General features: G+C 37.4%; 2 protein-coding genes across 5 annotated transcripts in view; one reads left to right on the top strand and one right to left on the bottom strand.

Moving 5' to 3' along the window:
- Nucleotides 1–238: 238 nt before the first annotated feature.
- WDR63 (WD repeat domain 63) lies at nt 239–26,182 on the bottom strand. Of its 4 annotated transcripts, none has more exons than XM_027882922.1 (24): nt 26,056–26,182; nt 21,532–21,631; nt 20,899–21,024; nt 20,660–20,698; nt 16,878–17,059; nt 16,243–16,347; nt 15,271–15,414; nt 13,688–13,887; nt 13,443–13,559; nt 12,610–12,800; nt 11,578–11,702; nt 11,386–11,475; nt 10,853–10,969; nt 8,513–8,641; nt 6,472–6,527; nt 5,673–5,781; nt 5,080–5,167; nt 4,295–4,425; nt 3,513–3,576; nt 2,990–3,120; nt 2,185–2,389; nt 1,686–1,777; nt 1,033–1,166; nt 239–454 (listed from the first exon to the last, which is right to left on the bottom strand). In XM_027882922.1, exons 2-24 carry the CDS (start codon nt 21,551–21,553, stop codon nt 448–450), a joined length of 2,604 nt encoding a protein of 867 aa, XP_027738723.1. In that variant the 5' UTR covers nt 21,554–21,631; nt 26,056–26,182; the 3' UTR covers nt 239–447. The 4 variants fall into 4 exon arrangements, with proteins under 4 accessions (XP_027738723.1, XP_027738724.1, XP_027738726.1 ...); XM_027882923.1 differs by having other exon boundaries at nt 1,686–1,774; XM_027882925.1 differs by lacking the exon at nt 26,056–26,182 and having other exon boundaries at nt 21,506–21,627.
- Nucleotides 21,599–27,330, top strand: part of MCOLN3 (mucolipin 3) — a 22,152-nt gene continuing 16,420 nt past the window's right edge. The window contains exon 1 of the mRNA XM_027882928.1: nt 21,599–21,645. The gene's annotated coding sequence lies outside the window, so the exon portion shown is untranslated. The remainder of the gene's footprint in view (nt 21,646–27,330) is intronic.

Genomic DNA, 27,330 nt, shown 5'->3' with positions numbered 1-27,330 from the left:
GTAACAATTCTTTTGTAATTCTGATGACAGCAAGTAAAAGTGGTTCAGAGTTACAGAACTGACTAGGTTGGTAAAGACCTCTGAGAGTCCTGACAGACAGAACTTTGAAAACTATTATTTAAACAGAATATTCATTATAACTGTATTAATGAAAAATAGGGGGAGAAGTGTGCCCAAAACAATGGGTTTTTAACCACACTGTGAGTGAACAAATGAAGTTAAGAAACAACAATCTCTTAACTGCAAGATTCTTTATTTCCAAAGCTAAACAGATTCTGCTGAAATAGAGGTCTTCAAATAAAATGCTCGCTGGTTCTAAAGGTGATAATGGGCTCTAAGTATCCAGTGAATGAAGTATTTCTTGTCTCTAAATCCAATATTATCTGCTTCTCCAGGTCCATAAACACAGTTTTCTTGCTCCTCCATCTCTTGTTTTCTGTAGAATAGTCATACTCTGAAGGAAAGACACAGACCATACCATAATGTTAAGCTTTGAAACCTGCATGCGACCCCATTGCTTTCCCATGGGTTATATCAGTGCTGTCACAAATCAATGAAAATAGGCATCCCCTGGGGCTACAGCAATCAACCAAGGAAATGGCAGTTTAGTTAGTTAACACTGTTACACCATTTACCAAAGAATGGATAGGCAAAATCCTTATGTGAGTAAAGAACAGGAGGTTGGAGTCATCCCTGCTTGAAGGAGCAATGTTTATAGGTAAGTTGGCAAAAATGTAACTTTCTGAACGAGTAACTGATGTAAAATGAAAAGCAAATTTATACTTGTTAAATGTCCATAGGCTTTAATGTTCTTGCAGGGGTTTCACTTGACCAAGAACTGCACTTATGTGAACTAGGAGCATTTTTTCCATTCTTAAGAACTGTAAATATGAAATAAAGAGCTGCTAAGCTATTCTAATTACATCCATCCTGATTTTTTGAAAATACTAGGGGAAATCCTGTCTAGCAAAACAGGTGCATTTTAAAGACCCAAAGAAACCGAAAATTTTCTTAATTCCAAATACAACATACTGTTTTCTCTCTCCGTGCCTCCAGCTCCATTTCAGTTCTGTTTTGGCTTGAAACTTTTGATACTCTTGAAACTCTTGTTCACAGTACTTCAGGTATTTGACTTCTCTTTCGAAGAAATCAAGTACATCAGCATGCTGTTAACACAGTGACAAACAAGGGTCATTTACATGCCCAAAGAAACAAATCCATGGCTGATGATCTGAACAGTATTATTAGTTTATCTATATTGCAAATATAAATATCTCTATTTATCTCAATAATTTGCAGCAAAACCATATAAATATGTGAACAACTTCAGGCACAAAGAAAACAAACTAGCATACTTCAGGATACATTACTATGGACTCTATAGCATTGTTTTAATGCATGAAACCAGGTGTCATTTTATGGATGTGGCAAAAAATGCTGAAGTTTTCATGTAGCGAAGTTGGAGCACTGGAATTCTACCAAATGTCACTGAGCTTTGCTTTAGTTGACTCCTGTCTGAGCTCTTTGGGAAGCCAGCTTTACTACAGGTGATCTTTGGAGAATATGGTCATTCTGATCTCAAATTAATTGCTGTCATTTGAAGGCAACTTTTTCCAGGCAGGCTTATTTCTGTGTTGGGAGTTTTCAGGATAAAGTGTCAGAGATTAATAAAAATTCTTACCAACCTCATTACTGGAAGGATGACTTAGTGTTTGACAGATTTCCAAAACATGCAGTACTCCAAGATTGTCAGAAACAGCTAAAAAATGCTGCTCCGCTGAAAGATATTTGACAAAAAACATGTAAACAACCCAAATTCCAACAGCAACGTGAACCTCCACCCAAATACAAGCTACAGAGAGTTCATTTTTACTCTGGTCATTTTGGCTTATTGTTCACTGCAGCAAAAAAGGCAGCCTTATTGCTCTCTTATTTTATTAACAAAATTCCCTTTAAAGTTTATTTTTTATCAGACTTTTTTTTTCTTAATTAAATGTTTTCAATTGCTTTATGGTGTGATAGTACACTTAGAACTGATGTGTATGCATTTTTTTATGTACAGTGCTAAATTAGTGGAAGTATATACTTATATAAGAGAGTTTGTAATAAGATTTATGTGCCTTGGAGTCACAGGCCAGTTTGCAAACAGGGTAGCACAATAATGTGCAATCACCATCAACATACGTGAGGCAGTCCCGGGGCTGATGAAAGTGATGGCTGATTTGGAGATGTTCTGGAAATGAGATGGCTCATGAGTTTTCTTCAGTAAGTCCCAAATATCTATATTTCCATCATCTCTGCCAATGAACAGAACTCCTGGTCTTGCTAAGGACCATTGTCCTGCAGTGTATCTTCCTGCAGAGCAGCTTGACTGAAGGATTGGTCCATTCTTAATTATGAAAACAAATCAAAGATAGGTCAAACAATCAAACAGTGTTATCAATTCACTCCTTCAGATCTCTTATCATTGGAGAACACTCACAATTTAAATGACCTCATTACAAAACTTTTGTCAATGGCAAAATTTGTACCACCTTCTGCAGATAAAGAGCATTATGGGGAAGTGTAAAACCTGGTAGGTCACTTCCAGTCTATTAAGGTAATCTGTCTATCTGCTGTTAAAACCTGTGGTCTGGAGATTTTGTCAGGAATCCTACATGAGAAGAACTGTAAAAAAACCCTGCAGTTTTTTGTCTTCACATGATGAAAAAACTTTGTCCTAAAATACAAGTACTTCAGACTTGTTTAGCCCACATTTCCTTTATTCTTTGGTTTCCCTAGCAGCAGAAATACATAGTTGAGAAGTTACAGTTTTTACAAGTTAGAAATGAAGGTCTTTTTTTATAGAAGATTCTTTTATACCTGATTGGTTTCCAAACTATGAAGCTTTGTGACTTACAAACATTTCTGAAAATACAGACTCAGAGTCTGTTATAGTTCTGTCTTGTATATCTATGACTTATGTTACAGCTGTGTTAAAGTAACTTACTGTAACCCCTTCTTTCCAAATGGCAAAATTCTGGCCTCCAATGCTCAGGAAGGTGTCTTTAAAAAATGGAGATCTCTGGAGAGTGTTGATAGTTTCAGTGTGAAGGCTGTATTTCTGAGTCTGATGCTGACCTAATGGATGAAAAAGACAGTTGCTTGTAACTTGTGCCTTAGTGATCAACAAAGGAGAGTGCAGGACCCAGCGCAGGCTTTGAAGATGCTAGCCTCATTTTATTGCTCACAAGGTACAGGAATTGGAATTACTGCAAATCTAGTTATTTCCATGATTTGTGACAATAGGTGCAGAGTGATGCACTGTGAGACTGGAGAGGGTTGTGCTATTCTGTCATGTCAGCTAAACTGCTTGCACTTTTGAGGGTGTCCTGCTAAATCCCACTGTCATCAGTGAGAGAGACTATTAGAGCTGATGAGCAAGAACCTTAAAAAGACAGAGTATAGATGCAAATATTTTAAAGCTAGTGATATAGTAAGGTTTAAAGAGGTATTGAGAAACTTGAACTTACTAACTGGTTTTCCTGAATTAGCATCAATTTTCATTTTCCAGTCAGAATAAACAATTACTCCATCCTGTAATGCCAGAAAAACCAAGTGAATGCTAATGTTAGAGTTTAGTGGCTTATATCAAAGTGACTTGTTTCTGTTTTTACTTAATTATAACCATCATTAAACATGATCTTAGTAAACTAAAACCTGAATTCGCAGCCAACGATTGAAAACACATAAAAACTTTGCGTCACCATTTTTCAGTTATGTAGTGCCAAAACAGCTTTACTTACCATGATGATTGTAAGCAGTCCTTCCTGCAGAATTAGGTGCCTGGTTTTTATAGTTCGTGCTTTGCTCCAGTACTTGGGGAAAAGGTGACCGGAAGCAAAAAGATAGCTAGAAGCCAATTTTTCATTTCCATATGAACTCAAAACTGGGAAAGACTTGTGAATTTTAGATGCACAGAGAAGACAGAGGGCTATGAACATCTGGGACTTCCTAAAGTAAAATTAAGTTTGGGGGGAAAACTGTAGTACAAATGTTTACACCTGACATTTGGGAAAACACTAAAAAATACTACTAATCTTATGTTTATCTTAAGTTTATTAATTTTTTTAAAGCCTGTAGCTAAAAGCATTAAAATTATAGTAAAATGTGGCATGTTCAGAGAGATCTGTTTAGTTACACCTGAAGAAAACATGCAAGCCCATGCATTTGTGAAAACCCTGTTATTTAATTGTTCAGTCTTTCAGATATCTCAGATTAACATTTTCCTTGGTGATATATTAATTTCACTTACTTCGTTTCCAACAAAAAAGTTGGTAGATATATTCTCAAGCACTTCTAGATTTTTGCTTGAAGAACTACTCATCTCTGTATATGGGCTCTCTTTGGCAGATGCTTTTACTGCACTCAGAGATTTCGCCTTCCCTGGGAAACAAGATGGTTACATCTATTCGTTAAACATTGGAATTTATCAGACCAAGCAAATCCTTTGTCTTGTAAAGGTAGTTCGTGGATAATGGGAATTTCAAGAGGAGAGATGAAGAAAGACTGACAGGTAAGACAACATTTTTATAGGTTAACTGTTTCCTGGTGTAATCTCCCCTTTGCTGTTCTGGTCAGTCCTTCCCATACCCAGACAACTATTCAGGGTAGCCCCACACTGTTCTTCTCCAATTTTACACATCAGTGTCTCCATGGGAAGTGCCCTTACCCGTCACCCATAGCTGCTGCAACCAGGAGCTAACATCTCTGCTCCAGGGAATGGATTATGTCTAAAAATAGTTTTCTATAATGGCTGAAAAGGACATACTGTTTGAGGGATAAAGAGATTGTGTGGGGGACTTGCATGGGCTTTTGAGTGAAACCGGGTAGAGCTACTGTGTTTGGATTCAGTACATGTGCATGTCTTTGTAGTCAGTACATGTAGGTTGCACTTTGAATACCAGTATATTTAAGAAACCTTTCTCCCCAGATGTGTTTAGCTATACAACATTTTGTTGCTCAGCTTTTATTATGTATATACTGAAATATAAGCTTACTAAAAACATTTTCCCTAATAAGGTGTAATAAAAATATTACCTGAGGTTTTGTAACAATAATGCAGTTCCCTTAAAATAATTCTGGTGGGACCATACTCTGTGTTGGTATCCCTTTCATGAAGACTTATCTGTTCAGAAAAAAAGTGAAGTGCTAAAACATTTTGTCAGATCTTTGAGGTGCAAGTCTAAATTATTTTCTGCTATAATGGAACAGGTCTTTTCAGTTTGCAATGTGTTTGTAATACTCCACAAACAGTATTTGCTGCTTTCCATACAAGCATAGAGAAAATGCTCTTTGTGTTATCTTTTTCCTGTAAGAATTTGTTTCTAGCAAAAAAGCCCCAGCCCAGCTCCATTGGTCATGCTTGTTCAACAACTGTACCAGCTGCAGCTATTCTGAACAGCACAGATCAGCACACCTAAAGTTTTTTTTTTTTTTTTTCAACTTAATGCAACTTTCAACCTCACTTTTTTCACAAAGTGCTATCACATTTAATAAGAAGAAAGAAAATCACAAGGAAATCAATTTGCTGAAAAAATTACAGTTGAGAAGCAAAATACAACATTCCTTTGGAGTTCTGGCCATATCTACATTTTGCCTTGATCCCTGTGTTCTATATTTTTGTACACTACCTTTATGAGAGGTTTCCATGAGAGATCTAAATGCTTAGAAGTATCTGGAACACTAGATAAAGGTTTTTCCTGATTTTCAATGGCTGGAATATCCCAAAATAATATTGAGCTGCAAAATAATTGTATAATGTTATTTCCTGGTTTCATTTTGAAGTCAGATACAGTTTTCCACACATTTTAAAGTTTGGAGATTTTTTAACCTTTCATCTTCAAACCTTACATAGCAATAGAGGCTTTGAGAAGCAGACAAGTACTAGATACTTAATTGCTTCTTTTGTAAATGATGAAATATATAAAGCTAAACATTTGTTTCCATTTTTTGCATTCTGTCCCCTTACCAGTCTTTCACACAGGATAATATTTGGTTACAACCATCATGACTACTCAGTCCACAAAAGAGGAGAATAATTTTGCCAGCTAAGTCTCCAAGTTTAAATATAGTTTACAGTATTTTTGTGGACTTAAAATCTTTTAACAGTTTTTTGTGCATGTCACACAATCAAATATAAGTGTAGGGGTGTGGCTTTCCAGGCTAATGCATGTATGATCAACACTCTTCTTAAGGTGGTATAGACAGAATATGAATGTATACATGCAAAGTTTTTCCAGTAATAAGCTCTTCATGCCATTACTGTAAAGGACAAGAATGCAAAGTGCTTGTCTTCTGCACACAAAATTTCAGCTATTTAGGATATGCTGATAGGAATCCAGAAGTGTGCTAGTTAAATCATGGATTATGCTCCATAAAGCTTTCCAAAGGAAACTGGAAGACATCTTGTAGAGTATATATTGTATATACCAATCAGGGGAGCAGGTTACAAGCTGCAGGCAATTTTCACCTCTGTTTTGGTTGTCCTGAAAATAACAGTGATAAATTGTTACAGGGGAAGAAGAAGATGAGAGACAAAAATCACATTCTGCCACGTAAGTACTTCAACACATAAAACAGGTTACTAGAATTAAGTTCCTGTTTCTACTTGGGTAATATTTGAAAATCAGAACTTGTTAATTTGCAGTTACAAAGTCAAGCTGTTTTACAAATGTACTTCAAGTGAACTGATGTCAGCTTTGCCTGCTACACACCTAAAATTATAAATTAACTCAGCAGGATAAATACTTACTGGCACCACTGCAAGTCATGCCTTCCTTAGTTTGACATGTTTGTAACTTCTTTTATGCAGATTAACCAAAGAGCTAAACACTGAGAAATTTATTTACAACAGCTCAGTGATAGTGGGAGTGATATCTCTTTGCCAAGTTTACACCATAGGTCATCTATCTTAAATTATCACTTGGCTCAACCTCACTGTGGGATGGTAGTGGTGCCTTCAAATGTTAATTATTAATAGTTTAGTTTGTATGTATGGGGTTCTGCAGGTTTTACACTACTTATTATTTACCAAGTAGTTATTGGCTTATTCCAAATTAATTTTAATTATTTAGAAAAATAAAGGAAAGGTGTCAGGAGTACCAAGTGATTATAGGATGAACCCCAATCAAATATAATTTCCAGTATCTGAAAAACATATATTTTGGCTAAAACTTATCAACCATGTAGCAAAATTTCAGCTCCACTTTTTTTATTTTTTTATGGTAAGTTAGGCCTACTCCAATTTTCATTCATGAATTTGTCTACCTGGAGTTATAATGGTAGTCTTGCAACCAGGCAAAGCTGAATTAGGTTCTAGATATAACTTTGAATAATTTTTTATTAATATGTAATTATAAAACTCCTGATTTTAGGAACTGTGCCATAAAAACTGCTCTGCCGTGCAAAGGCTGATACATATTCCATGTTTATATAACAAAAAGTATGTCCCAGTACATGTTGCTAAATACTGACAAAGTGATTCCTTTGTCAGTGTTATTTATTAAGCAGAGTTTTCTGTATCTGTTATCCCAGATAACCATGAAAACAGCTTTCTCAATCTAAACCTTGACTAAAAACCCCACCCAAACAACAAAAACCACAACAATGCCTGCTATCCAATCCCTTTCCACATGTTTTACATCTGGTACTGATTAGTATCCATGGGTATTACTGTAGCATAAAATAATAATGAACAGTTGTATCAGCTTTCTTTTTATGACAAATGTGTACCCTTTTCCTCACTTTTCTGGTAATGTTGCTAAGGACTGCAGTATCCTTAAAAATCCTTAAAAAGTCTTAAAAATATGCATAAACCTTCTGAAGATTTCCATTTTCGTTCTCTTGGCCTGCTTTTCCACTGTCAATGTTTGATCACTGCATTTGACTATCTTTGCATTTCAAATTAGTTTAGCAACCATTTGCAATACTTTGATGGTGATTGAGTACCCAGTACTCCTGTAATGGTGTTGGACCCTTCAACTACAAAGACCCTAAGTACTGTGGAGCTTTAAAACCATCACAGAAAATGAAAATTTTGAATACACAGGCAGCATCTCGAAGAATGAAGGTAACTGCAACACCACCATTCTTGGGTACCCAGATATTTAGGACACTGAAGTTATTTCTCAGAATTTTTGGTGACAGGCTAGATTGTTCGTAGTAGAAATTTAACACGTTTTAGATGTGGAAGGCTTATTAAAATTTTGAATTATAATTTTCAGTAAAGCTGCAGAAATTTTTTCTGGTATGAGAGGATTCATGTCACACTGAGAACCCAGCACAGTTGTAAAGCACAACAAACAGGACAAGAGGCACCAGATTGTTAATCTTCACTAAATGCAATGAGAAATAATGAAGGCTATTACAAATAATTGATGCTTTAATATTTTCTCCTGAGTTTACACAAGGATTTCTGAAATAGTACATTAGGAAAATAATAAAAAGAAGAAAAGTGAATTTTTAAACTCACCTCAGAATGACGTGGCAGCCATTGTATGTCTGTTACTGGCTTTTTATGACTATAGTCTCTGGAAGAGACTGCACAGTATTTCACTAGAGGTGGCTCTGTGCTACTCTGCTGGACTTGCGTAAGTGATGGCTAGAAACGATTTAAAAAGAGGTGTCAGTGTATTTACAAATAGTAGACCTATCAAACAAAAAAAGACTACTTTGCATTCTGTTAATGCTGCTTCACATATTTCAGATCAGTTTATAGAACTTTCAAGGGGTCTAATACCTTCCTCTAGGGAAAAAAAAAAGAAGTAAAGTATCAAAACAGCTCTAAAAACAATTCCAGCAAACCTCCACAGGCACACACATATCCACTTATTAGTTTCTCCTCTGCTCTTAGGTCTCTCTTCTGCTTATCCTCTTTATTTATTCCACTGAAATCTTCTCTTCCAAGCTACCTTTTCTCTATTCATTAACATCTAAAATACTTTTCAGTATTGCATTCAGTAACCAACACTCTCTGTATTTGATAGGCTTCATAAGGCAAGAGCAGAGTATGTTGGTGCCCATGAAAGAACAGAAGCTTAAGTCACACAAAATGCAGTAAAGCTATTAAGCTGTACTAATCAGGTAGGAATTATATTGTGATAATGGTTTTATTTCATGAACTCATCAGGTTTGGTATCCTTTCTAATCTCTCATTGAAAAGATTATCTACTCCTCTCTTTTGAGTCAGGATACCTTCACCCATTTTTCCTCCACTGCAATATATTTACAGTGAAAGCACTTACCGTATTAATAGCTGTTATCTCAATTTCATAGAATGTTAAGGGGTTGGAATGGGCCTTATAGATCATCTAGTCCCAGCACCCTCTGCCTTAGGCAGGGACACCTCCCACTAGACCAGTTTGTTCAAGCCTTATCCAGCCTGGCCTTGAACACTGCCAGGTTTGGGGCATCCACAATGTCCCTGGACAACCTGTTTCAGTGTCTCACTACCCTCACATTAAAAATTTCTTCCTACTATCTAACCTAATTTCCCCTCTTTCAATCTGTATCCATTACTCCTTGCCCCATCACAAAGAGTCCCTCTCCAGCTTCCCTGTGGGCCCCCTTTGGATACTGGAAGGTTGCTATGAGGTCTCTACACAACTATGTCTTCTCCAGGCTGAACAGCCCCAACTTTCTCACCCTGTCTTTATAGGGCAAGTGCTTCAGTCCTCTTATCAGCTTTATAGCCCTTCTTTGGACTTGCTCCAACAGCTCCGTGTCCTTCTTATGCTGGGGACACCAGAGCTGGATGCAGTACTCCAGGTGGAGTCTCATAAGAGCAGAGTAGAGGAGGAGAATCACCTCCTTCAACTCAGTGGCCATACACCTTCTGATTTAGCCCAGGATCCCATTGCCTTTCTGGCTGTGAGCACACACTGCTGGCTCATGTGAAGTTTTTAATCAACCATCATGCCTAAATCCTTCTCTGCAGGGCTGCTCTCAGTCACTTCTCTGCCCAACTTGTAGGTTTGTCTGAGGTTGCCACAACCCAGGTGTAGGACTAGGTGCACTTCACTTTGTTGAACTTCATGAGGTTTGGATTGGCCCACCTGTCAAGCCCATCAAGGTCCCTCTGGACATCCCATCCCTTCCCTCCAGCATGTTGACTGCACCACACAAGTTGGTGTCATCAGCAGCAAACTTGCCAAGGGTGCCCTCGATCCCACTGTCCATGTCCCTGACAAAGATGTTGAACAGGATCGGCCTCAGTGCTGACCCCTGAGGGACACCACTCCTCACTGGTCTCCATGTGGACAAGGAGCTGTTGACCACAACTCTGCATGTGGCCATCCAGTCAGTTCTTTATCCACCAAGTAGTCCATCCACCAAATTCATGTCTCTTCAATTTAGAGACAAGATGTCATGTGGGACGTGTCAAATGCTTTGCATAAGTCCAGGTAGATGTTGTCAGTTGCTCTGCCCCTGTCCACCAATGCTGTAGTCCCCTCCTAGATCACCAAATTTGTTAGGCATAATTTCTCCTTTGTAAAGCCACGTTGGCTGTTCCCAATCACTTCTCTGTTAAACATGTGCCTTAGCATAGTTTTCAGGAGAATCTGCTCCATGATCTTGCCTGGCGCAGAGGTGAGACTGACTGGTCTGTAAAAATGGAAATATAGCCACCTTTTTAAAAATGGTGGCTATATTTCCATTTTTACAGTCATCAGGGGCTTCATCTGACTGCCATGATTTTTCAGAAATGATGGATAGTGGGTTAGCAATTTCATCTGCCAGCTCCCTCAGGACCCATGGATGAATCTCCCTGGGTCCCTGTAAAGCACAATGCAACCATCGCCCCTGGACTTACCTGAGTTGCCACTTCTGCCGCTGCTGTCTCCTCGCTGTCTGAGTCAGCGCCTTCATCAGCAACAGGTTTTTCATTTTGCATTTTTCCTCCATGTTGAGAAATATCCCACAGTACAATCTACAATGAGAAATGAGTATACTACAAATTATTTCATCCTGCATATTAATACGCATTTTTTTCAAATCATGGAGGTTCAGGGAAAAATAAGAAACTCTCTCTCTGCACTAGAACCTATAAAGTCTTTAAAGTATTTTCTCCTTAGTCTGATGCAATCAACTGAAAGGCTACACTTGTCTCAAAAAAACCCCTATTTATCAGTACTACAAAGAAGCATCGTACAATAATGGTTCAGCTATGGAATAACCAGGCATAGCTTTAGTCCAAGATAAGAGAGTTTCTGAGAGTCTGTGACATCTGTCTTCTGTTCCTATGTATTACTATGGATGTTGAGTACATCTCTTCACCCTTATTTTCATACTGTAAGAAAATACAGAAATATCCAAGTTTATTTTTTTTAAACAGTGAATTAACACCTGTCCATTGATGCAGCCAGCAGCAATTATATTTGGATCACTTGGACTGAACTGAAAGCAGTAAATGTCTTCAGAACACTCCAATATTAACTAGAAAGAAGAAAAACAAGGTAATTGAGAAATACAGTCATATTGTTTGTTTTTCTCTTGTTATTTAAGCATTTGGCATATTTAAAAGTCTTGGTTAAATACCTGGGGGTGGATAGGGTCAGAAAAACTCCAGAAAAGTATTACTGACTGGTGCAGCAGTGATTTCTTGGAAAGTTTAATTTGCTCTTCATAAGAAAGCTGCTGTCTTGCTGACACTGCTATAATCCCTAAGTGAGGGAGAAAGTTAATTTTCTCAAAAGAAGCAATTGAAGTTTCAACACACTGTTAATTATTCTAAGTGACTTATATTTATACCTTCTGAATATAGTGCAAAAAAACCCCAAAACAAACAAACCATATTTTTTTCTTTCAGATCATCTTTGAAGAAACTATTTTTGTTACTTAAGATTAAGTTATTTAACAATGAGACATAGAACCTAAGTATCAAGATAAAATTCAGCTTTTTTTGCTGCTGCTCCTCAATAGTGTAATACTGCCCCTGAAATGATGTGACAGGCATGTAGTCCTGGCCACCCATCCTGAAAACAAATCTTTTGTAGCCCCATTAATTTTCTACTTGTTTCAGTGTTGGCCAGTAGTGCAGCATGGGCATTTACACAGAAGTTAAGTGTGCCTTTAAGTCTGGCTGTAGCAATAGAGCAATAATCCTCAGCAGGGGGCAGGAGCTGACATTTAGTATGTCTTGTGATGCTCCCTGGCACTCATCAGAGCCACGTCCCATTGTGGCTGTAACATTCCTCACACTTGTTAAGCCTGCTACAGGAGCCAACCATGGGGAGGATGGTGGTATGCAGAGCCATCTGAGGGACCTGGCACAGTTGCAGCCCTGCTTGAGTGAGCCTCATAAAGGAGAAATTTCTCTTTCCTATGATCTCCATTCACACATTAGCATGAGGGACTTTGTGTGGCCTGTCTCCTGCCTCAATTCTACAAAGAATTTGTCTGTCTCGTTTTTCATTTCATCTCAAATCAGCAATTCTGACAGTCATAATAAATTAGTTTTGATTTGTTTTTAAATTTGAAAGCTGATTAATTTTATGAAAGATGCATAATTTTTAGCTTTCATATAATGCCCATCATTGAAGACTCAAATCAGTATTGTAACTGCTTTACCAGAAATGGTCGGATGCCAGCAAATGCAGCTAATGGTTCTGTCCTTGAGGTACTGCTCATTGGTAAATGATTGGTGTGCTTTAAGGTAAATGTCTGGCTTGCCATCAGAACTGCTTTTGTCTTCGGCTAGGGCCTTCCAGTCATCAAAAAAAGCATTCATAATTTCATTTTGCTGCAATGCAATTTCCACTCTGTTTTGTGGAAAGAACAGTTCAATAATCCAGATGTGACTACTCAGTAACAGAATCACAAAAATTTCTGTAAAGAGGCAGCTATTGTTTTACACAAAATTGTGACCACAGTAGTTAAAAACTTAATTCCTCAGTGATGCATTGCTGAAAGGGAACCCTCTTACGTTTAAATAGAAATAGCTATTGTACCAAGAATTTAACTTTAGTTCTGTGTGGACCAAGTACAGTCAAATTCTTGTGCAAAAAGTGTCAGTAAGCTGGACTTGTCCCATGACTGAGGACATAGTCATGGGTAGGACAGCACCTTTGGTCACTGCATAACCCTCTGCTTGAGTGAGCAGTGTTTGAAAGATCAGCTTTGCCATTTATTTGAAAACATGTATCACTATAAACTTTAGCAGTTCTAATATATATTTAAAACAACAATATTTATATGGCGTACACCTTACATAAATTTTCATAGAAACAAATGAGAGATTAATATTTGTTAGTATTACAATAATAAACAAGGGGAAAAAGTATATAGAAACAAAAAGTAAAATTGGTATTTAACCAGACCAGTGATCCCCTCAGACAAGAGTACTTGCTTGTATTCTGTGTTATCTCAGGTAGCCTTCAAGAATATTGCTGCAGTAATTTTACCTTAAGTGTATTGATGTAAGAAATTCTTTCAGCTTCTCAGATGACAGACTCTCTGCTTTCTCTTCCTCTGACAACTGCCTAGGACAATATTGCGTGGCTGCATTTTTTGGATAGGTCCTAACCAATTGGAATAAATTTGAATATAAGTATAGAAACCATTTCAGAGAGAGAACCCATGCAGAATTTTAGTTAAGAAACAATGCATAGCTTAATAAATAAACTGATAAATATTTTCTCATACCTACCATTTTGTCTGAGTACTAGCTTCTCTTACTTTTGGAACTATTTGCAGCCCCACATCTTTTTCAAGCATTTCAATAGTGAAAGTTTTGTCTTCATAGGATGTGCATTCAACATAACCGTCTGTTCCATGTGAAGCATTCTTATCAGTAAATGCAACTGGTGCACCAAACTTCCTGCGTACTCGAGAAATCTTGAACTTAATCTGGAAAATATGTCTTTCCGTGGTTAGCAGAAGAGAATGTTTTTGTAAAACTGTAAAAACATTCTGTAAAATGGCAGCATTCTTATCATTACAGAACTAGTGCTATTGATGATTTCTGTGCTGAGTTAACTTATATTTCTGCATCTTGAAATTCTGAAATGCTCTTATAAACAACCTACATATGTAATAGAACACAGGTTTGTATTTCTAAAACAAGAAGTTGTCATAACATTTTTGGATAACTGCTCATTGAATAAGAATAATTTTCTAATTCATGCAATATCAAAATCACATGTTTAATTGAAAGATTAATTTGCAGAAAGCTTTATGTAATACTGAATTAGGCTTCCAAGACCTAACTTCTCAGCGTTTCCCTCTTAGAGGATTTCTCAATTTGGGCGAGATATTTCAGCTTCCCTTGCACTACCAAGGGAAAGAAAAGTACTCTGAAGAAGATCTGCAAAAATTTGAGTAAGGAATTTCCTTATAGTGAGAACTAGGAAGAAGGGACGTGGCTTGACTTCTACCCACAAAGAGAAGTAGGCACCTGATCTCAAGCAGAAGAAAGGTATTGCTTTGTCTTGGATTCATAGCATTTTTGAGTGGACCTTGCTAGCAATGTAGAATACAGAACACTTGGACTGTGAATATGTTAAATTTGGTGACTGTGAATTAGCTTTAGAACATCTTTTTGAGTATAAGCAAGATGTCTAGTTGCTGAGAACTACCAAAACTTAGCCAGTGTCTCCTGAGCAGGGATTTAGGTATTGAGTAAAAAGTTAGATGCTTGGAGATGCCCCACACATCAGAAGTAAGGTGACAGCTGTGAGTGGATCTTCTTTTTGGATATATAATTTTCTCAGTATAATCTGTAGATGTAATTAATCAAATATGTCCTCCTGTAAAGTCATCTTGTAATGCCTGTAGTCAGTAACACTTAAAAGTGTTGCATGCTACTTAAATGCCATCTGTGGAATGAAACAGAGTTCACTGAACTTCAAAGATACAGAGCAATAACTCAATTTGTAATCTGACCACATTGTAAATTAAATAAAAATCCACAGAGGTGGCAATGACCAAAGAGGATCAGGACTTTTGAACTTACACCTTCAAAAGTAGTTATGTTCCATGCAGTCTCACGTGCCTTAGTTACAGGACTTAAATAGAACAGAGTCTAAAAAAAAAAGGTTTCTGCAGCACTTTCAGTTTTTGTTAAAAGTGAAGCTATTTCTCTATTTCTCTCTCTATGTTGGTTTTCTTGAAAGACCTCAAGAAAAACTAGGATCTCAGCTTCCAGTTTCCTGACTTCTTCTTTTTAAGGAACTTAAAATATATTTGGGCGTTTTATATTTATTTGATTGACTAACATCTCTTGATTCTGACCTTTGTATCATTGTCTTTAACAGATTCTTCTTCAACTTCCTTTTCGCTGCCAAGAGAAACCCAGGGTCTGGGGACAAGAGGTTTAAAAGGATCCACAATTTCCTCTATATCTTCTTCTTTTTCTTCTTCTGCAGTTTCTGGAGGCTGTGACATCAAATGGTGAGAAATGTTACTCTTCCAGAAATTTGTTACTGAAATGTAAGTATGAACTAGAAACCCAGTTTTCAGTCTTCATTCACACGTTCTTTACTTTTACGTCAGTGCAGTGAGTCTGGCTACACTGTGTCCCTGGGGAGGACTGGCTTAGGTCCCATTCACTTCTGCATTAGACTTTTCCAATAAATGTTGCATGTTTAATATTTAACTACTAAACAGAGACTATTGTCTTGAAAGCAAATCCCTTTTATACAGTAGGCTCTCCTGCCTGGAACTGAAGTTTAATTTTCTTCATTGCTACTTCTCCTGATTTCCTGATGCTGGATGTCAAACTCATGTTGAAAAATTATAAAATCTTCCTATAAACCTTCTCCTATAGTGAAGTGCACAAGGGAAATGTTCTATGTATCTAGACCTATTTAGAAATCAAGAACATTTTAATGTATGATTTGAAGACTATATATCCGTACATATTGTGAAAAATAAGTATAATATTTATTTGAAGATACTCAATATATTGCCCTTTATTTTTATGTCTGAGAAATCTGAGTCTTGGCAAAGAAATTAATGTTTAAGATAAAAATGCAGCAATGGGGGTAATACTGGCCCTCTGCAGTAAATTACAAAAATTTAATTCAGCCCTGCTCAGTATAAAAGATTTTTTTACAGTGATACACATATTTTTCCATGCTCAGATTACCCATTAGAGAAACATCAGATACTTATGATTGGAATATCATTCCTGAAGTATATGTTTGAGACTAGATTCTGAAATATTCATAGATAGAACAGTGCTGTGGTATACTTGGATTTTACCTTTACAAGGTTTTCCTTGGCTTCCTCAGAAGCAACAATGTAAAAGTTCTGTCCGTACTGGAACTTTGCATCAAAAACTATCAAAAGTTCTTCACCTGGATATTCCTATTTTAATTAAAACAAATAGTGGAAAACTGAAAACAAATAACATCCAAAACAAACATGAGGCTGTGACTGGAACAGCTACCACTAGTGTAAACTTAGTATCCTAGGTTAATTTTGTGGTCTTAACAGAGAATTTCATGTGCTAATTGAAAACAGATGGATTTTATTTGGTAATAAAAATAAGTCTAGGACAAAACTAATCTTTCATATAGAGAATTAAATAGAAAAGAAACTGGTTTAATGATTCTCAAGGAATAGGCCATGAATTAGTGGAAGCCAAGTATGTGAAGCTCTGCCAGTTCACAGAATCAAAACTAATAGTATTTATGTTACTTTTAGCATATTTTCAATCTAAAATTAGCAAAAAAAAGTTCATGGAGAGCCATGAGAAACTTTAACAGTGGTCCATGACCTATAGCATTCAGCATTAGTGTATTTACACAGAGTCAAACAAGGGCAGACCTTTTCCCTAAAGAATATATACTCTGAGAGCATCAAGTCTTAAAGTGAGAATGAAATAATCTACATACTAGGACAACTTTTCTGACAGGATAGAAATCAGAAATGTTAGCTCTTGTTTCCAGGTCCTGAATGATGTCTTCTTTTTTAATAATTTTGAAACAATTTTCTTCTGTGACATCTTCATCAACTCGGCAATTAAAAATTTCTTGGGTCTTTGTTGTCATAGCTAAAGGAAAGATTTCTGGGTGGCCTATGAAATAAAGCAAAATTGCTTGATAAACAGTTTAGAGTGTTGTTTAAGCACACACATATACTTTGATAAGTCTGTGTCTTTACTGTTTCTATCAGAATGCCTTTGAATCACTCAGCTTCATTCTCAGTATTTTGGAAGGCAGACAATAAATTATGTTACATTTTATTAATCTTTTAAAATACACAACAGTTCACACTTAATGAATGTGATTTTCCTGGTATGAGTGTTTTGGTTTTTGTCTTCTTGATCAACAGGTGATCAAGAACTTTAGTAAGAAGTCATTAATGGACTGGTTTTAATACATTAAGGACACAAATGCATGTCTCTGATTTAAGAAAACCCTTGGATAAATATAGTGTAGTCCTTCCCTGTAGTGCAGTCCCACATTAAGCCAATGTTTAATCTAGATGAGGCTTCTATACTCTCCCAAATAAGGATGCTTTTCTGATTTTGGACTTTCGTCTTACTCTCATTGAGTTCACAGAGCAGTAGAATCTATTTCTCACAAAGCAAGCGAGACTAAAGCAAAGTCATTTAAGATTAAAGCCAGATATTTATTTTCAACTTTGCTGGAAAATAGGTAGCTGTTGTTTTCTACACACCTGACCTCTGTTAGGTTCATTCATATTAATTCAGAACAAGATATTTTTAATTCTAGCTCTAGCACAGACATCTTCATTGTTTTTAGTGAAGCTGGGCACAGTTAGGTAACCTGTCTACTGTGCTTTGCAAACACTCAACCTGAAGATAATACACTGTGCTTCCTGGTAAGTGTGTGCCAGCTGCATGTACGTAAGGTAATGGATGTAATGCTGTTCTTTCTCATGTTGCATGTTCTATCTTCCAGCTGACATTCCAGCTGTGATCAAGACCACTCTAGGCCCAGCTAGTTGAATCCTGCTGCCAGGAGACTCCTCCTTTGCAGTACTGCCCTGCTGGCAGGCTCATGCTCAGCATCTCAGCTGCTGCTGTAGGAGCATTCTTCATGAAGGCCGCTGTACTTCTGCCTGAGAAGGTCAGCAGATGGTCATCTTTTTGGTGAACTGGAAACTGTAAAGGACTTAGGGACATGTATACCATGTACTGGTTTTATGTGCTGAAATGGGCTGGTTCTTGTGACAATAGATGATACTTTCTATCAACTTTGATTCATTCTTTTTTCCTAGTTTAGTTACTTAGTATTTTATCTTAATTCCCAGCACCTGTGGTGTTTTTCCTCTGTTTATGCCTTAAAGAGAAGTTGATCTACCTAAACAATGATTATGACCAGCTATGTCAGCATGTTTTGAGAAGTCATCTCTAACCTAAGCCAACAAGGACTGACAAAATGATAAATCCTCCTTAATCTCTGTCATTTGGGAAGCTAAATCTCTGTATAATCCTATCGCATAATGCATAATGTCGGATGAATCTGACATTTATCCTTTAAAATCTTTCAATGCTGCTACTCCACTGCATCTGCTCTGCTATAGTCATCACTAAAATTAATTACATGCATGATGTTTCTGGTGCATGCTACACTATGCCAAGTATGGATTACTTAGTGTTCACTAGTCATTTTGTAGCACACACAATCTGTTTGTAGAATGCACGGTCCATTTGTTCACTTTCTTCACAAGCTGTAATTAATACTCCATGACTTTTCTTTTTGATATTTTGGAGATTTCCAGGATTTCTGTGTGGATGCTTCCCAAAAATACAAAATCATAAGGATGTTGATTGGGAAAGACCTTAAAAGTCACCTGGTCTAAACTCACTGTTGCTAATACCAACTCACTGTTGCTAATACCAGACCTCAAAAATCCTAACCAGGAGTAATGGTTGTTTATTCAAGAAGCTTGTATGATGTTAGGTTTTTTTAAATGCTAAATTGTCTATACAGCCTTGTGCACAAATGCTAATGCTAAAAGAAAATCTTTTTAAATAGATGTATGTTTCAGTGTCAAATGAAACAATATAAGCATGAATTAAAGTTGAGTAAAAATAGAACAGACATCACTAAGAGAGGAAGCAGAGTAAAACAGATAGTCTATTTTTTTCAGTGCTCTATTGCTGTAAGCCCAAGTTAAAAACAGAGTAATGAACAAAATTAAAATATGGATGTACACCTTTTAGTCCCAGGAACTAAAATTCTATATTACAGAATATTATTTTTAACAGAATCTGTAATATAAGGAGCTGATGCTGGAATTCTTACTATTGTAAGCATTTTTATAGAATACTCCTTTCCATTAAAAGGTGTGCAACATCTGATCATAGGCTTCACATTGCTTTTCTAATAGTAAATTGTATCATTTGTAAGTCAGCAGCTCTTAGTGCTATGAGAACTTCACAAAGGGCCAACAAACTCTAAGCAGAAGCAAAGAACACTTACAGGTATTATGCTTGGAGGATATAATGCATGCAGTTTAAATCCTGCACAGACACTGTCTGCTTACCCCAGTGTTACTGTCCTGTTTTAGCAACAGGTTTCTAGCAGTAGTTTAGCTATTAGAGGTCTAACCTTATTTGCCAGTAGGTGGAGGTACAATTCTGTCTTACTGATTAAGTATCTCCTGGAACACTGAAAGTACACTGAAAGAACACTGAAAGTACATTTTTTTAAAGGAACACTTTTATCATCTGAGGGATCACTTTTTGTGCATTTTTATTAACTGCAGCTTAGCTGTTTCGGTGATATTAATCAGAGTGCAGTTTTCACTTCCACCCATGTGCTCACAGGATTATGTAAGAAAACAAGTGATTTACAATTTCTTTTAAAATTAACTAGTTTGTGTATTTCTTATTAGCTACATTATTTTAGCTTTTAACAATAAAAGCTGTACTGTTACAAACAACCCTTTGGGCTGTTCCTGTAAACCATAGATAAATTTTACACTGACATTAATTTAAGTTATATCTGAGGAATAATTGCACAAATTAGGTCAGAAGTAAAATCCAACCAGAAATATGAAAAATAAAAACCCACTGAAAATAGTGTCTAAGAAAAAAGAATATATTTATATTCAAATAATTACATATTTTTAGCTCTTAACTATGGCCATGCTTAAAACTGAACTTTTCTTGTACATAAGTCAAAAGAAATGCTTGATATCTTCTGACTTTTAAGTGGTGAATTTTTTCCCTGCAAAGCAAAAGGTGCTAATCAATGTCTATTGTCATCTATGATTAAAAAACACAAGCGATATGCTAAAATTAGTCTCACCAAGTTTAATAATGATTTGACAAAAATCGAAGACTAAAAAATTAAAATATTTCATGTTTTCCTTTTAATTGCTTAACTATTACTAAATGCAAAGATTTTGCACCCTGTTATTCTCCTGTGATGCTTTTTATTTCCCCTGATCCCAACTCCTCCCAAGATAAAAATCTCTTCTACAAACCCATACCTGTTTCCTGCTGCACTGCCTGCTACTCAGAGAGCCACTACAATCACTACTGCAATGGCTGTGTTTATTCATAATTTGTAATTGTTCACATTCATAAAAAACCCCAAAACTTTCCTTATTATTCCCTGGCATTAGTAACATTGAAGCTTCAAAATACCTTGAGTATTCCAGAACTACTACTTTAAAGCATAGTCATCATAGCACTTACCTATACTAGCCATAGAAAGATCAGCTTCATCTTTTTCACCTGAAATATAATGACATGGTGTTATCAGTAATGTTCTGTATGTTGGTTACAAAACTATAACCAGTAGTTCTCTTGGTTACTTATAAAAAATAGCATATTCCAATTTTTTTTTTTTTTAATGCACAGGGCCAAAATAATTAAGGTAGCTCTCATGGGAGACCAGATTGCTGCTTGTTTCATTACTGCTGTACTTTACATACCAAGCTGTTTTCCTTTTGAGGATTCCTTAGCTTTGTTTCCACCTTTCTGTTTCTTTGCCGAGGCTTTTGGACCTTTCAAAGTGGTCTTGCTGGATGTGAGATTTTCTGACATTTTTTCAGATTTCTCTGGAGAAAGATACATATCGTCAATAATTTAAAATAGACAACAGAATGCACCATGTATGAGTGAACATTTGGTTCATGATTCTTCCCAGTATCTAGAAAAAGGATTAGCAGAGTTGTGCAAGAAGGGCTCAGTTCCACGGCAAGAAGGAAATGCAGTTCAGTCTGCCCACTGTACAGACCGGACAGCACCATCATGTGGGAGGTGCTCACATAGCAGCTGTCAGAACCGCTAAATCGGGATGGCCCAAATTCTCTTAGAGGTATCGAAAATTGTTTGATGTCATGACGGAACAGCCAAAGGCGTTCAGCCAGGATGGGGACAACGGGGCTCTCACTTTGTTTGTGTCGTGCCTCTTCCATTTTCACACTTTTTAAGCCTCTAAACTGAGTGGGAGAGGAAGAATTTTTAAAATGTCTACAGAGCACCTACAGTATTTGGATGCTATTACAATTTTAACATTAACAAGAGGAAAGTAGATGCACTCGTAGGTCAGAAAGAGATGGCACCTTCAAGAACGCTGGATGACATAACTATTTCTAATGATCTCTTACAGGAGCTACAGCCTGTCTGCCCGTGCACGTGAACAGCACAATTACTGTCAAGACACTAAAGGTGAAAATGTGAGTTCATAAAATAAATGTTTTATCTTGGCAGTTTCCTTAGGCCTAAAATAGTGCAAGTGCTAAACAAACACGCCATGGTCTGTGCATTCTCCATTTCAGTGGCATAATCAGGCTGAGAAACAGTGTTTCACTCTTTTGTAACAAAATTCTCTAATACTCCAGAAGCAGGTAATGTAATTTTAGCTTCCAATCTGAATTTTAGTTTGGAGATGGCCACTGATAACAAGGTGTAGGTCATGGATTATAGCCTAGTTGTATAGTCTGGGTTTGGGATAAATGTTAACCTCCCATGAATTCAAGGTAAATTTTGCTATTGACTTTAATGGGATCAGAGTCTGACATTCATATTATAATTACACATTTTTCTTTTCCACCCCAATCAAAATAGAAAAATATACTCTATAAATACTCAGACTCTTTTCTGTATCATACTGGTCTTGCAGATTACAGGTGACAAGCTGCATCCATGGCATGTTAGTGCATTTCTCTGTTATTTAATCTTTCTTGATTATGGCAAATGCAGCTCCCTTCATTAATCTGTTTAAAGAAGTGGAGCAATTTGATCTTCTACTTCTTCCAAAAAGCAGTGACAATACCAATGCAAAACAAATTAATGTTTCAGAATTCTGAAACTTTTGCCTTGCACTGGATGATGTTTTTGGAAAGTTAAAAACCCCACAAGTCACATATATAACAAATGTAAGGAGAAAGTTATGATTTTTTTCTGCCCTCAGTCTCACAGCGTTTTCATCAAATATAGGACTAGAAACACTGTTACTATATTTTTGTGTATATATATATATATATATATTTTGTGTATATATATATGTAATATATTTGTAATATTCAATATATTTTCATGGTTATAATGTTTCAAAGGAGCCTCTACACTGAACAATATGCTTAGTTCATAGTTCTGAAACACTTAGGCTTACCTCACTTAGAGTGCATGTCAATTCAGATGGTTAAAAGAGACTAATTTTTCTATATTTAAAGAGATAAAAAGGCACAAAGCTATTTCTTATCCAATTCCTTGACTGTTTCATGTACAAAAATTGTGACCCATTTTATGAATGGATTCTGCGACCACTCTAATTTGAAACCAACCTTTATGCCTCTGTGTAAGAGAAGCGCTCCAGAACAGGAGAGGACAGCTATTTTAGAAATTAGTTGAAGGACAATACGAACCTTCTCATATGTATTCTGGTCACAAAGTCTGACTTCACCATTTCATGATTGTACACTACAACAAAGCTGGTTTGGAAATTTTGAGTGAGTTCCTCTGAGTATCCAAAACCCTAAGTCACATGAATGGAGGAAACACTGAGAAGGCTGAGATAAGTCATATGCCTATGTTTAGCAAAATAACTTGCAAGTAAAAACATCTCTTTTCCTTCTACTGACTTCAAGTATATTTTACTCATAAAAACAGTTAAAACTTTTGAAAATTGTCTCCTAGGAATCAGTTCCTCCTCCTTTCCTGGAAAAATGAGGTATAGAGGTACACGCAGCACTACAGGTAAGGGTGATGGTGGTGAAGCTGTTGTCAGTGACTGGTGTGTGTATTTGCATGTGTTAATGTGAGAAGTACCCCTGTCTAAGGGTTGCAAACAAATACAGCAATCAGTGGGGCTGTTTGTGGTTTCCTCTAGGATGCACAGGACCTCCCCAGCTGGAAAGGAGATAGAGAAGTACAACAGGAATTATCTCCTTTTACAATATCCTTAATACCATATCGCCTCTGCCCATTTGCCATCCTTTGGGCACATGATTGTCAGTGGTTAGGAAACGTATAAGGCCTCCAGAGAAAGCAAAGGCTGAGTTTCTAGAAGCTTCTCTGGAAGCATAATCAGGCCCATAGCCATTTACAAAGTATATATGCAAAGCTGGTTTTTATGCAGCAATATGGTAATCCCCAGGTGCTCCCTTCAGGAAACCAACACACATTGAGAACTTTAAAATGGGTACTGAAGAGCAGCCTTTTACACTCCTCCTCTTCCAGGAAAGAAATAAAGGAACAAAAGTCCTAATGCGTAAGTTAAATTTTCAGAAGTTACCTCTTATTTTAGGGGTTTGTTTTTTTCAGTAAGTTTTTGCAGGGAGTACCAAATACTATCAACACAGCCATGAAAAAAACCCAGGGTCTATGTTAGTGGACTGTCTGAAAATATGACCAAAAAATTAATTCTTTAATCTATTGTTAGTTCCTATCCTCTAAGGGATATTTCTATATTGCTTATTTAGAAAGGACTCTAATACATGTACTTGTTTAGAAACATGCAAATGTATTACGTATTTCCATTATGCTTATATAAATTCATGATTCTGTGATTGAGAAGAGGTTGGAAGCAACATTTAAATTAACATAATGTGAAAATTTTAAAAGTGAAAAATCAATTGTCATAAGTATTGCCATATGTTTTATTTTTTAAAAATAACTATATTAAAAATTCATTAGAATTCAGTCTAATTTTACAGCAGTATTTCAGTGGAACACAGTGTTTCATTATTTAATTGGTAAAACATGAGTAAATATTTGGCAACTTCAGCATTTTATAGACTAATTTATTTACAGTTGGCTGTAATATTTTGAACGTTAGGCTTAAGAGAAAAAATAAGATCAGAGTGTTCTCCTAATCATTTAATGTACTGAAACATTTACAGTTATAAAACAAATCCATGAAGTTGCTAGGTACTGCAAAAGGGGAAAGTTAATTAGCTATTAGTTCTACAAAAGATGCTGTCTGATTTGAGGACACAGAATGATTCATTAGTTGCCTAATTGGATGATATAAGGTCAAGTTTGTGTGCATTACTAATTTAGAGCTGTAATTTACTATAATTTGGAATGACAGAAGAAGTAAATGCACGTCCACTTTACAAAAGCACGACAAGGAAGTTATCAAAAACATGTGCTACTTGGTTTTTTTTATTGTTGGTTGTGTCACTGCCAAGCTAAAAATCACATTTCTATCAGTAAACATATAGGAACATTAAGATGTTAAAAATACCATCCTGAGAATTACTTTGTCTCTCTAGAAATTCAGATACAGTGTTCTCTTTAATTAATTTATTCTACTTTGCTCTACACAAAGAGCAAATAATACAAACACCTAAAGTTTGCATTATTAATAATGCTTGTGCATATTTGAACACCACTTCATTGTATAAGTTGTAGAGAGTAAAGCTGAAGTTTTGGCAACTGCCAAATCATTTCAGCATATAAATTGTTCTATTTAAATGTACCTGATTTCACACATAAAACTTCATTAAATTAGACTTACTTGAATGAGGTGTTGATTTTGTTATTTGATAGAAATCAGTATCTGGGATGGTAAGTACAATACATGTAAAATTAGGTTAAGAATTAATGAGGAAGGCATAGAGAACAAAATGGAAAAGCTCATGAGAACATTGGCTAATACCATGTTCCACTTTTTTCCTTTCTTCCACTCAAAGATAAATAGAATAGAGTTGGAAAAGGTATAATATGGATGATTGAAGATATAGAACATATTTTGTACTAGGAATAAACCAGGATTCTTTTTAGTCTGAAGAGGATATGACAGACATCAGTGAAATCAAAAGAGTCATGGAGAAAGTGACCAGGAGATGCTTACTCCTTGTCTTTCCCAATACAAGATCTAGCTGGCATCACATGAGCTTATGGAGGGACAGACTGGAAACAAACAAAAGGACTGCAGAAGTATTTCATTGCACAACAGGTGGTTGAATTATGGAATTTACTGCTTGTGGACGGGACAGCTGCCAGAAGTGCACAATATCAAAAAGTAACAGGGCAAACTGACAGATGAAAAACTGAGGGCTACTAAAAACAATGATAATACATCTGGCTACAGAAATGAAACCATAAATCCAACAAAAGAGGGTGGAAGTATGACTTTACTGTAATCTTGCCCAGACAGAACTTCTGGTATGAGCCAGTACAGCTGGTCTAAGTTACTAAAATTTTGTAACAATTTGGTTGGTACTTCAAAAGTTACCAAATATGATGTAGAAGTTGCTGTAACATGATCAATCATAACAAATGGTAGTATATGTTGCCTTCTCATGACTTGTCATGAACCAGAAATGTTATATTGTAAAGATTAGCACTAAATGAGACTTTTTTTTTTTTTTTAAAGAAAAGAAAATTAATAATCTTGTCTTCAAAATGTGAGAGCTGGGTAGCTTGAAGAAGACTATGAAGGAGACGAGGACGGGGGACAGATTTTCGGGGGGGTTGCAGCAGCACGGAGGGGTTGGGGGAGTGTTTGCAGCCCGGGTCTCCTCGCCAGCACCGCCCAGCCCCTGGCACAGCCCCCGCTGAGCCCTGCCCGCCCCAGCCCGGGCGCGGGGAAGGCGCAGTTCCCTTCGCTCCCTCCGTTCGCTCCCTGCCTTCCCTACCTGCACGACCCCGGCTTGGCGCGGTTCTGGCGGCGGGCGGTTGTCATGGCAACGGGCCGGCCATGATTGACGGTTCGGGCAGGCAATCAGCGCCCTGCTCTCCCAGCCCGCCCCCGCAGGCGGAGCCGCAGGGAAACAGCGGACCAAAAACTACCTGTCCCAGCATGCAGTGCGCGGGGGACGGGCCAGCGGTAGCGCTTTGCGGCGCGGGGCATGATGGGGGCTGTAGGCGACAGCGGGCGGCGGCAGCTTTCTCTGCAGCCCAGGCGCCCACGGACCCCTGCTCTGGTTTCGCCTCGGCATTATCTCCGGGCAATGCTGGGGCCGTCTCCAGCTGGGATGTGATTCGATACGAATATGAAGATTTGTATTCTGCATCTTTTGTGTTTTTTATATATAGGAATAATTTAGTTTGCTTTGCAGCAGTGTAAAACACTGGAGCCCCTGATTATCTTCCTCTCTGTGTGCAGACCCAGTGCTGGTTTTTTGTGCCACTCCGAGGTCCATCCACCCTTCTCGTGGTTGGCAGGGTTCCTTACTGTCTTCTGTTTAAGTCTTCACAGCCAGAAAGTTCCCTCTGTTAAAAAGCTATTCTCCCTGTTTTGGTCTTGGCGTTATTTTACCTCCTCTTTTTGTACCGGTGCTCACAGGGGTCATCATGGCTAGGCTTCGCGAACGAAGATTTGAGAGGGGCTCTACCCACGCTTGCTACAAGTGTGCTGATGGCTAAAAAGGCCAATGCGAGATAGACAAGTCCGGTTGCAGAACGTACAGCAGAAAGACTCCCCAGGTGATATCGACAAGACGCGATTCTTTCTGCGTTGTCTTTTCTCCTCGAGAGTGATCCTGCGTGTGTTCTCAAAAGCAGCAGCAGCGTTATAGATGGTGTGTCTCCAGGCCTCCTGATTGGAGGCCAGGGTAGACCAATGGTGGTGGTCAATATTGCCAAGGCTGAGGGATTGTTTCAGGCAGTCCTTGTATCTCCTCTTCGGGCCTCCTCTCTTGCGGCAGCCAGTGGCAATTTCCCCATAGAGCACAATCTTAGGGAGGCGGTGGTCCTGCATCCTGGAGACGTGCCCTGCCCAACGCAGCTGAGTTCTCAGCAGCATGGCCTCAATGCTTGGGACTGCTGCCTGCTCAAGGACAGACGTGTTGGACACATAGTCAGTCCAGTGGATGTTGAGGATTGTACGGAGGCAGCGCTGATGGAAGCGTTCTAAGAGACGCAAGTGGTGCCGGTAAATGACCCATGATTCAGAACCATATAGAAGAGTA

This window comes from Empidonax traillii, unplaced genomic scaffold (genome assembly GCF_003031625.1).
Source record: "Empidonax traillii isolate 1590-97213 ecotype Southwest subspecies unplaced genomic scaffold, ASM303162v1 scaffold114:size1751661, whole genome shotgun sequence".
NCBI classification, from domain to species: domain Eukaryota; kingdom Metazoa; phylum Chordata; class Aves; order Passeriformes; family Tyrannidae; genus Empidonax; species Empidonax traillii.
Note: the sequence above shows the minus strand (reverse complement) of the source record. Positions and strands in the feature narration are given on the sequence as shown.

Bases quoted from the DNA above. Each gene is read 5' to 3' on its own strand.
- WDR63 (XM_027882922.1), bottom strand. From the start codon at position 21,553: ATGTCATCCAGCGTTCTTGAAG. The intron at 13,560-13,687 runs GTAGGTATGAGA...CCAATTGGTTAG, and splicing joins GCTAGTACTCAGACAAAATG to GACCTATCCAAAAAATGCAG. The intron at 3,577-4,294 runs GTAAGTGAAATT...CTGGCATTACAG, and splicing joins ACTTTTTTGTTGGAAACGAA to GATGGAGTAATTGTTTATTC.